Genomic DNA, 12,665 nt, shown 5'->3' with positions numbered 1-12,665 from the left:
GTATTGAACCAATTATTAATGTGTATTAATAAAAAATAATGTTTAGATAATTATTATGTGTAATAATATAAAAATACTGAGTGAGTTTTATGTATGGAAACCCTCAATTATCTCGGAAATGGCTTGCACGATTTTTATGGATTGTGGTGGGTTGGGGTTTTCTAATGTGGCCGATATTATACTAGTACTTACATTGTTGTCAGATCTTCCGTTTTTATGAAAATCTAATTAACTTTTTTATTTCAAATAGAACACCCTGTACATTTTTTGCGTTTTGAAGTCCTTAAGAATACTGATTATTTTCCATGTTATATTCCCTATACCTAAAGGCCATAATTTCGGAGTTATTGCTACATTTATTTAAAAATCTTTTTAAACAAATTATAAAAATCAATCTTTTCGGCCTGTGTGGACATTACTTTACGTTCTTTGGACCATTGGGAACAAAAAAGTTCTCTTGTAATTTTTCTATAAAGTTAATCGTTTTCGAGTTATAAACAATGTGAAAGTAATTTAAAACTGAAAAGAAATCGAATAATTACGAGTTTCAAGGTTAAAAAACACAAATCAAAAATATTATTTTTGAAACTGCCAAGTATAGAAATTCAATCTAAAGCCTTATTTTATCAGTTACCAATGAGTAACTATTTGAGCTAGTTTCATTCTAAAATATTGTTTTTTAGTTGTTAATGCAGCCCGATCACCCGTCCTCTCACATGCGCTTCATTAACATTATTTAAAAACCAATGTTTTAGAATAAAACGTGCCAAAAAATTTTATAGCGAGCCCCTGGAAGAAGGGTTTTTTGTACTCCGCAGTTTCAAAAATAATGTTTTTTATTTTTGTTTTTGAACCTTGAAAATCGTCATTATTCGATTTTTTTCAGTTTTAAATTGTTTATAATTCAAAAACGATTAACTTTAGAGAAAAATTACACAAGACCTTTTTTTGTTCCCAATGATCCAAAGAACGTAAAATAATGTCTACACGGGCCGAATAAATTGATTTTTATAATTTCTTTAATTATTTTTTTAATAAATGTAGCAATAACTCCAAAACTATGGCATTTAGGTATAGAGAATATAACATAAAAAATAATCAGTATATCTTAAGGACTTTGAAACGCAAAAAATATACAGGGTGTTCTAATTGAAATAAGAAATTTCATTAGATTTCCAGAAAAACCGAAAATCTGACAACAATGTAATTACCACTGTAATATCGGCTGCATTAGAAAACCATTACCCACCAAAACCTATGAAAAACGTGCAAGTCGTTTCCGAAATACTTGAGGGTTTTTATACATAAAACTCACTCTATTATAAATATTAAAATAATTATTATAATAATCAAGTATATTCAAATGGGAAATAAGCCACAATTTTACCTAAAATAAATGAGTCAGATTAAATAAATTATTAGAAGAATTTTTTAGTAAGCAACAACATTTTTGTTTATTTAGTATTATTTTGTATTTTGACAACGACACCCGACTTGGGCGTCGAAACGTTAATAAAATCATTTTTATGTAAAATTGTGGCTTATTTCCCATTTGAATATACTTGATTATAAAAATGCCACAAGAAAATAGCTTCAGAACAATTATTATAATATTATAATATTATATTAATACGCATTAATTGGTTCAATATTTCAATGCAATCAATTTAAACTTTTTATGATAAAATTAGTGAATTAGTCAGTATTCTCATTTTGTATTTTGAATCTATAAAAAATATGACTATATTAGTTGCAATAAATTATCGAATTGATAAGATACAGTGTGTCGCATTTAAGAAGAAGACATCCCTAATTTTCGGCTATGAAAATATATACAGATTTGAAATTTTGCACGGTCATACAGGTTGATGGTTCACAATTTTTAAAATAGTCAACTGAACTTTAAATTTTAAACGCGGCCTACTGCGAATCCACAAACAGGGTGAATTTTCGATATGCGATTCGATTTGCTTCGCGTTACAGATATCGATAAAAGTTATTTGGAGAAGTTCTTCCAAATATTATTATAACCCCACATCCAAATTTTATGATAAAATTCACAATTTTAGTTTTTTTTTCAGTTGTTGTAGTCAGGATCCTAAATCCTAAAATTGGCTGTCCCGAGATGCATCTTGAGACAGCCAAAAACGGTTTTTTCGATTTTTTCGTTCTTTCCGCTCAGACATTAAAAATTTCGTCTCTGCTATTTAAAAGAACGGCAAAAAGTACACCAAAAAATACTATTTAAAAGTTGGCTAAATCATATTATCATAACCTAAAATTTTTTTGAAAATTTCAATAATTTTTCCTGGGCTCATTTTTCATTACAAAAATCTGAAAAAAATTATATTGTTTTGTATTCAAAAGATACAACTTCTTGAATTTTTTCAGATTTTTTAAAGTAAAATTGCGCTCACAAAAAAAATACAACCTAAAAATTCTTCTTTTCTCGATTTGAGACGTTTTAGGACCTCTGGGAAGCGAAAAATTTGCGTGAGGGCATAATTTTATATCCTTTATCGAAAACATAAGTAGCGGGGCTGATTGGTGCGGGAGCATTTTTGACTATCTTATCCCGCTATGTCCTTTGTAAGAAAAGTTTTATAAATATTATTTTTGTTGGCCTGTGTAATATTTTAAACTATGAAATTAATTACTATAATATAGCTGTTTTCTGAATAAAAAATATTAATTACCCAGCTAAATTATGCATAACTTGTATCTCTGTTCTCAATAAGGAAGTGGGTTGATTAGCACATATTATCTAAATGAGTATACAAACCATTAGCTGAAGTAGACGGAACCATGATAAGAGCAAGTTGTGGAGATGCCTCCTGTATATCAGCCTCCTTCGATGAAGTGTACAAAGTAAACATTGTTGCCAAACATCGCAGCTTTAGTTTGCCGTTCTTGAAGAGGCTCGGAGTGGCTCTAATAGAGATCGTTGACAAAATTGTTTCTAACCCTGGCAGTGCATCGAAGTGGATGATTGTGTTGTCGATCTGGACGTCGCTGGATGAATGCATCTGTGAACAACATGGTGGATTTAGTTGGTTATGGGGCATTTGTGAATAAAAGCAGAGACCAACCGCTTTGAAGCGCAAATCAGATGGAAAATGGCTTGTGATTTTATGTGAAGAATACGGCTTTTGATGTATAACGTATTTTCCTAATGGACGGTTGATCTTAGATAAGGATTTTGTTGTTGTGCAAAAATATATCGTACGTTCGGATGAAAACTGTACAATCTCAAAATTTACAAACTTTTCAGGAGAGCATTTTTAAGATTTATCGGTCAATAAAATTTTCCACAATAAACATTGGCAGGCTTTTGTTTTAGTTTGTACAACTAGTATCTTTTATATGTCGAAATAACATGAAAATATTTCAACAATATAAATAATAATAATAAAACAAAAATTTTTTTAAATAAGATGTTTTGAATTTTGCTACTTTTTAGACAAAATATTATTAATTTCCATTATTATACAGATGTTTAAAGAGTACTATTATGATAAAATGGGATATGTTCAATGAAATATAGGCTAATTAGCAAATTTTTATCCTTAAAACTATTATAACAAATAGTAATATGGCACAAACGTAAGAATTTACAACGTACAAAATATATAATTTAAACTTACACTGAAACTTAAGTCTTAGAAATGAGTGTACCGAATACAAAACTCTTTATTTATCAAAATCACATTTACTATTAAATACAAACAATCAATTAAGTAAAAACAAATTAAAAAGAACGGGAAAGTTTTTCAAATATTTTCATAGAATCCAAGATAATAACCTGGAATGGTTTTCTTTTGCAGTAGACCCAGTAAACCATTTTTCTTCTGCTCTGAAAATTTATCTGAAACAGTATACAATTACGGAAATATACTATTACACTGATAAAAATCGCATCATATCCCAGTAAATTTTTTCACGAAAACTTTACAAATTCAAAATTACATGATTTTAAATAAAAGAATGTTTGAAAATATTATGAGCAAAGTTAAATAAATTAGAAATTATATACTATTGATGAAACACAAAGCTTACCTTCAAGTTGATATTTTGGTTTTGTATACTCTTTAAGCGAAACAGCGTGCGAACTTCCTCGATTCGTGAACACAACTAAAGATTGAAGATTGTACCGTTTTAGAGAGAAAGAGATGCATAATCCTTCCAATTTAAGCAAACCAATGCGCTCACTAGCGTATATTTCTTGAATTACGATTGATTGTCACTATACCAGACAAAATATTGATGATACTGAGCGTTTCTATATTTAATCTTATAAAAGCCTAATGCGACAAGTGACACAGTCTCTCCGGTACTTTTGTAAATATGTAAACTTCAATGACGTGTAATAAACGTCATTTTATTTTTTTTATATCTCGGATAATAATTTTATTATTTATATTTCAAACAAATCATATTATAGGGCAGTAAATGAGGGTGTTTGGCTAAGAATTCCATCCTACTACATCGGTTTACTTGATATTTTCACCGTAAGTAGGAAGTAGCTCATGAAACAAAGTCTACCCTATGCCGATGTGTGCTTTTATCTTGGGGTGGGCCCCACCCTTTCTCGGGGTGGAAATTTTTTTGGTTAAAATAGCAACGAAAGAGGCTAGAGAACATAATTCTAAGCAAAAACTGTTCTATATTTTTTTTGAAAACTCAATACTTTTTGAGTTATGCGTGGTTGAAAATTGGCCATTTTCATTGAAAAACTACACCTTTGCGAACGGTTTTTTGCGAATACCTTAAAAACTATGCATCTAACGAAAAAAAATTATATAAGATATTTTTGAAGCTTATAGAAAAACAAAGAGACTTGTTGCTTCGTAAACCTTCTAGTTATAATATAAAAAGAGATAATATGGTAGATGGGAAAAGTTTGATTTTTTGGTGCATGCTCAAAACTCTTCTCACCTACCATATCTCTTTTTGTTTTATAACTAGAAGATTTATGAAGCAACGCGCCTCTTTGTTTTTATATAAGATACAAAAATATTTTACATAGTTATTTTCGTTAGATGCATAGTTTTTAATGTATTCGCAAAAAACCGTCCACAAAGGTGTCATTTTTCAATGAAAATGGCCAATTTTTAACCGCGCATAACTGAAAAAGAATTGAGTTTTCAAAAAAATATATAGAAAAGTTTTTGCTTTGAATTTGGTTCTCTAGCCTCTTTCGTGGCTATAATAACCAAAAAAATTTCCATCCCCTAGATGGGGTGGGAACCACCCCCAAGATAAAAGCACACAACGGCATAGGGTAGACTTTGTTTCTTGAGATAATCTCGACTTACTGTGAAAATATCAAGTAAATCGATGTAGTATTTAATAAGTAAATAATTATTATTTTACAAAATAAATTAGATGTATAAAAATTAAATTTGATTATAGTTTTAAATGGATATTAACAACTAACGTAAAAAAGGTTGGTAGAAATATATTGCTTTTGTATTTACTATTTCATCAGTAGGTACCTGATTAAATATTTCTCAAAATTGACAAAAATATGGGTTACTTTATTAAGAAAAAAATTTAAAACATTATGTTACTTCATATTTACTTGGTTTGCATGCAAGACTTTTATTATTTTAAAAATGTAATTTTTAATTCTTTTGAATGTTTATTGATTCCAAAATTTTGAAAAAAATTGGTTAAAGTTAATGTAGATGGCAATTGATTGCATCCCAGTCGCATGGCTACGGGTAAAATTACTAGTATAATATAACGCAAATCATTATGTATAAGACTATGGTCCAGTTACACCAACAACAAATAAATAAAAATAAATCAATTCGTTGAATACAATTTATTAGACGTTTATATTTTTATTTTGTTTCAATATAATTCTGATAATTCAAAGATAAACTGACATATTATTTACTTTCTTAGAGATATTTACAGCGAGATTAACTTGCCAATTTATTAGAAGTGTAAATATTTATTTTCTAAATAAATAAAATAAGTCTTATTTGATGTCAGTAAAATGGAGAGATGTCAATTTATTGACCGAATAACTTTATTGGTAAAAAAAACTACTATTTGTCGTTGGTGAAATCGGCCATATAACAGGGTTATTTATATTGATGTTTTAAACATCAAATCAAAGCTGCATATTACTCGTGTATTATAATATAATATGTAAAATTACTATGTAAATTACTTATAATAATTTTCACTTGCAAAAACGCGGTTGTTACCAAAAGAATATAAACATGTTTAAAGTTTCATTACTTTTATTTTCATGTATCTTTTCGATAAATGTATTGGTAAATTCAAATTTCAATTTAACTCCCCTCTAAAATGATATTTGAAAATTTTTCTAATTTGTTTATAATTTGTTTGTTTATTATCGTCGCGGGGAATAAACATTTTGAAATGCTGTTCCGACAATCGGGTTCCTGGAAATCTTTCACTAATTAACAAAGTTTTTTTGTCGTTTTTTCTTCTTTTTTTTTCCTTACAGTAAAAGATGTAGTTTTGCTTATATAGGGGGTTTCATTAAGAATGTCCAATCTCTGAGTTGTCGATTTTAGATATCAAAATATTAAGATTTACCCAAAATCAGTTAAACAAAATATGGCTCCTTATTGAGTTACAGGGTGTTTTATTTACTAATTTAAAAATTACTTTTGCTCAGTATTTTCGGACTATTCGACGTATCATTTTCATACTTGGTACAAAGTGTAAGTACTATAATACACCCTATGAAATAATGTTAAAAACAGATTTCCGGCTATTACCAGAGGCGTACGACATGGGAAAGCAAATAGTTGACAAGTTGACCATTCCCATATCCTACGTCACTGGCGAAATTGCCATTTTGGCGCAATTTTTAGATTCTCCAATATTCTCTATGTAAATAACTTACTCTTCACTCGTAAAGTTTAAGTCAGATTGTCTTCGAGATATTTGAAGCTAAACATGTAACGGCACAGTTATTTTAATTATTGTTTTGTGCCGCTTATGAATATCTCGAAAGCTAATGATTTTATCTTTAAGACTGAAAAGTATATTATTCATTCCTAACGATAAAATCATTAGTTTTCGAGATATTTGAAACTAAAAATTAAGCGGCACAATATATTAATCAAAATAACTAAATAACTGTGCCGTTACATGTTTAACTTCAAATATCTCGAAAACTAATGACCTTATCGTTACGAGTAAAGAGCATGTTATTTACATAGAGAGTATTGGGGAATCTAAAAATTGTGCTAAAATGGCAATTCCACCAGTGACTTAGAATTTGCGAAGGGTCAACCATTTACTGTCCCCTGTCGTACGCCTCTGGTAATAGCCGGAAACTTTTATTTAACATAATTTCATAGGGTGTATAATACACTTTCTACCAAGTATGAAAAGGATAAATCGAAAAGTTTTAAAATACTAAACAAAAATATTTTTTTAAATTTTTAATAAAACACCTTATAACTTAATAAGGAGCCATATTTTATTTAAGCAATTTTAGTTTAGTCTTAATATTTTGAGGTCTAGAATCTACAACTCAGAGATTGGACATTCTTAATAAAACCCCGCCTATAAGCAAAACTATATCTTTTACTATAAGAAAAAAAAAAACAGAAGAAGAAAAAACTACAAAAAATTTCATAATTAGTGAAAATTCCCAGGAACCCGATTACCGAAACAGCATTTCAAAATGTTTAATCTCCGCGATGTTATTAAAAAAAAACAAATTATAAACAAATTAGAAAAATTTTTAAATGTCATTTTAGAGGGGAGCTAAATTGAAATTTGAATTTATCAATAAATTTGTCGAAAATATACATAAAAAGAAAAGTAATGAGGTTTTACGCAGATTTATATTCTTTTGGTAACAACCGCATTTTTGCAATTGAAAATATAGTAATATTTAAAAACAAATTAAATATCTCATAATTTATTAAATATTTTTTAATCAGTGTTTTTTTGCTTACTACTTTAGTGTAGGAAACAAAGGTTGAACCTTGCAAAATGGACACAAGTCCAGTTTTATTTTTTTTCTGGTATATCAAGGGGTGCTTATTATAAGACTAACTTTTTCTGAAAAAATTTCGCCCCAGAACCTGCCTTTTCACCCCTTTAAAGGGGGTAATTTGTGGTTTTTGCGGAACGTAGCCCTTCCTGTAACTTTTACAAAAAATTTCTTTTATAGAAATATGAAGAGGACTATATTTTCTACGATTTATTTCCGACACCATCTCTCTATCATCCACCGTTTAGCGGGGGTGGCACCCTAAATTTGACAAGTTTTTAAAAAAGATGTTTTTAAAAAAAATATGTTTTTCCCTAACTGTAACGGAAATTAAGAAGAAATCCTGCGGCAATTATTCACAAATAATTGACTGATTTTTTGGTATAGGTTTCACTTAAGGGTAATTCCCTTTTTTTAATTACAGGGTGTTACATTTTAAAAAACCTCTTTTTATACCATCTGAACCGTTTATGCTAGAGTAAAAAGACTTTCAGCGATTAACCATGTACTGGTGCTATTTACAAATTTGTATAATGCACCCCCATTTTTTCCCCGGAACCACCCAAAAAAAAAGAAGAATTAATAAATAAATTGATTTTCTTGGAATCCTTCACACACAATGCCCTTTATTAATATGCTTCATATATCATTTTGTGCACGTTATTATTACCCATACATGGACACCAAAAGCAATTTCCTAGTGCAACCTTTGTAGCAAAAAAAAAATAAATAAAATGGGGGGTTGAAATTTTTTTTTTTTTGCTTTTTGATCCGTATGGGCATATGCTTCATCAATAGTGCTTTTCAAAAATATATATGGTTATTGCAACAGCTCTGCGAAAACCACCCCTATCCTTGAAAATATACTGCAGAAACTACCCCTATCCCTTGGCGAGCATGTTTTTACGATTTTCTCATTACCTATGTAATCTTTTTAAACAAAACTTATACAAGGTTAAAGACCACTATTTACTCTAAAAATTATGTCCTATTCATTTTTTCGTATAAGCAACCGTTAGGGCACAGTGGCGCCGTAAACCTCATATATGCTTTGACGGGCTCCAGTTTTTGTTTTTTTTTTCGTCATCTGTTCGTTTTATTGATAAAGTACTTATGCAAAATAAAACAACACAGTGTAGCCTACAAATTATGACTTATGCACATTTTACATTATTTGCTCCCCAAAGCCACAGTGGTGGCCCAAAATAAATTTTTGCATATTTTCGCCACCTACATGCATTTTATTGCATTAATGCTACCTTAACAGCACAATATTTACCCTTAGGTGGTCGCTACGCAGTGGCGGATCCAGGGGGGTGATGGGGGTGATCACCTCCCCCCCCCTCAAACCAAGTGATATTATATTCAAAGATTATAAAAATATTCATTTATTTTTATAGAGATTTAACCAATTGGCACTTCCCTCTTAACGATTCTGGATCCGCCACTGTCGCTAAAGCATAAAAGTCATTCTTATAAAAATAATATTAATATAATATAAGTATTTCTATAAAAATAAATGAATATTTTTATAATCTTCAAATATAATATCACTTGGTTTGAGAGGGGTGGGGGTGATCGCCCCCATCACCCCTCCCTGGATCCGCCACTGCTTAGCGACCACTTAGGGGTGAATATTGTGCTATTAAGGTAGCATTAACGCAATAAAATGTGTGTAGGTGGCAAAATATGAAAAAATTTATTTTGGGCCACCACTGTGGCTTTGGGGAGCAAAGAATGTAAAATGTGCATAGGTCATAATTTGTAGGTTACACTGTGTTGTTTTATTTTACATAAGTACTTTATCAATAAAACAAACAGATGACGAAAAAATAAACAAAAACTGGAGCCCGTCAAAGCATATATGAGGTTTACGGCGCCACTGTGCCGTAACGGTTGCTTAAACGAAAAAAATGAATAGGACCTAATTTTTAGAGTAAATAGTGGTCTTTAACCTTGTTTAAGTTTTGTATAAAAAAAATGAATAGGTAATGAGAAAATCGTAAAAACATGCTGGATAAGGTATAGGGGTAGTTTCTGCAGTATATTTTCAAGGATAGGGGTGGTTTGCGCAGGGATGTTGCAATAACCCTATATATTTTTGAAAAGCACTATTGATGAAGCATATGTCCATATGGATCAAAAAGCAAAAAACAAAAAAAATTTCAACCCCCCCATTTTATTTATTGTTTTTGGCTACAGGGGTTGTACTAGGAAATCGCTTTTAGTGTCCATGCATGGGTAATAATAACTTGCACAAAACGATATATGAAGCATATTAATGAAGGGCATTGTGTGTGAAGGATTCCAAGAAAATCACTTTATTTATTAATTCTTCTTTTTTTTGGGTGGTTCCGGGGAAAAAATGGGGGTGCATTATACAAATTTGTAAATAACACCAGTATATGGGTAATCGCTGAAAGTCTTTTTACTCTAGCATAAACGGTTCAGATGGTATAAAAAGGGGTTTTTTAAAATGTAACACCCTGTAATTAAAAAAAGGGCAATTACCCTAAAGTGAAACCTATACCAAAAAATCAATCATCTATTTGTGAATAATTTCCGCAGCATTTCTTTTTAATTTCCGTTACAGTTAGGGAAAAATATATATTTTTTTAAAACATATTTTTTAAAAACTTGTCAAATTTGGGGCGCCACCCTTGCTAAACGGTGGATGATAGAGAGATGCTGTCGGAAATAAATCGTAGAAAATATAGTCCTCTTCATATTCCTATAAGAGAAATTTTTTGTAAAAGTTACAGGAAGGGCTACGTTCCGCAAAAACCACAAATTACTCCCTTTGAAGGGGTGAAAAGGGGGTTCCGGGGCGAAATTTTTTCAGAAAAAGTTAGTCTTATAATAAGCACCCCTTGATATGTCAGAAAAAAAAGTTAAACCGGACTTGTGTCCATTTTGCAAGGTTCAACCTCTGTTTCCTACACTACTTGTAACATAGCAGAACTTCTCCTATTAAATAAAATAATTTGTGGTGCTTACCTATTTAAAACGCAAATAATATTTTTTTGCAAATTCGATTATTAAATTTTATTGAGAGCAAAATAATCGACTCATTTGCTGAATTCTACAGGTTAGAAGTCTCGAATTTTCTAAACCTGTTTTCCGATTCGAGTGATTTTTTAGTATGTTACAGCTTTATTATTTAAGAAAATCGATGTAATATTATCATTGCTAGACAGGTAAAGTTCATTTTATACCGGGTGTAACAATCATAGGGCGTTTTTTTATTTAAACGTACCTAACTTTTTTATTATCCAACATAAGCAAATGATTCAAAAAAGAAAATGTTAATAGAGCCTAAGCCTATAATTTAATTTTAAATTAAATATTTTTTATATGCTAGAATACTCCACAGGGTGTTCCGAACTTTAAGAAAAAACACAGTATGATTGTTACACCCGGTATAAAATTACCTTTACCCGTATAGCAACAATAATATTACATCGATTTTCTTAAATAATAAGGCTAAAACAAACAAAAGAAATCACTCAAATCGGACAACAGGTTTAGGAAATTCCACGTGTGCAATTATTCAGCGAGTGAGTCGATTATTTTGCTCTCAAGTGTAATTATTTAAATAAATAGGGGTCTTTAATTTAGAAGTCTTGGGTGAAAGATTTATCCTTCAGCTTTTTAGAGAAAAAATCCTAAAGACCTTCATTAAATTTAAATTACTTCAGCAGTGAAAAAAGTAAATATTGTGCAAAAATGACCCCTTTTTAAATAATTAAACAATGATCCCCTCATACCATTTGGATCCTTTTTTCAAAATATCTTTTGTATTCAACTTTGATATAAAATTAATTCCAACCTGTAGGGAATTACATTTTGATTTTTTTTTAATTTATTGGGCTATTGGTAGTTGTGCACCTAAAACACTGTAAAAAAATTGATTTTTTTGAAAAATGGTATTCAAAAAGTTTATAAGGAAAAATTGATGATACTTTTGCATTATTAATAAAGCCATGTTTTATTCAGTCTTTAAACCAGTTTGAAAATTTAGCTCATGCTCTTGCATTTGACACCTGTAGAATGGTCCTATCATCAGGTTTATCTGACTTATGTTATTTCAAAAAAAGCTCAAAGGGATAAACAATTTGAATAAAATTTAAACAATTGAATGAATCGCTTTGAAATTTTTGTCACATATTAAGCACCAAAAAATCCTCATTTGACAAAAATTTCAAAGATGTACATTAATTTTTACAATAGTTATTGTGAAATCAATTTTTTGCAATTTCGACTATTTTTGGTATTAAATTAACAAAAAATGAGTATATCAAACTTTATAATACGTCATTTTAAAACTTTTTCCGTGCTCTTAAAAATGTTTATAACAAATTTTAAGTTTCACGGTTTTCCATTGATTTGAAAAAAAAAAGAAACAAAGGCCATTTTTTGAAACTAAATTCTTTATACATAAAAATGGTCGCCAGATCCTACGCAGGAAATAGGTAGTTACAATTTGTTGTTATGCATATTTTCTGTCCCAAAAACGCTTCAGTATTCTGGCTGTTGAAGTGTCACTAACAGGGTATAAGTTTTTGTCTTATTACCCTGGCCTATAGCGGAGTAAAGCAAGTCGAAGAACAAATCATCGAAAATCTCATATTTATACAATACATATGCTATACACGGTACAAGAACAGACGTA

The 12,665-nt window shown here is 30.0% G+C and overlaps 1 protein-coding gene across 1 annotated transcript in view; it reads right to left on the bottom strand.

Moving 5' to 3' along the window:
- LOC114334111 (uncharacterized) overlaps window positions 1-12,665 on the bottom strand; it is a 758,790-nt gene that overhangs the window by 68,279 nt on the left and 677,846 nt on the right. The window contains exon 5 of the mRNA XM_050650127.1: window positions 2,783-3,026. Within this exon, the coding sequence (XP_050506084.1) occupies window positions 2,783-3,026 (244 nt within the window). The remainder of the gene's footprint in view (window positions 1-2,782; window positions 3,027-12,665) is intronic.

This window comes from Diabrotica virgifera, chromosome 5 (assembly GCF_917563875.1).
Source record: "Diabrotica virgifera virgifera chromosome 5, PGI_DIABVI_V3a".
In the NCBI taxonomy this organism is placed as follows: domain Eukaryota; kingdom Metazoa; phylum Arthropoda; class Insecta; order Coleoptera; family Chrysomelidae; genus Diabrotica; species Diabrotica virgifera.
The sequence above is the reverse complement of the archived record's forward strand: the minus strand, read 5'-3'. Positions and strand labels throughout refer to the sequence as shown.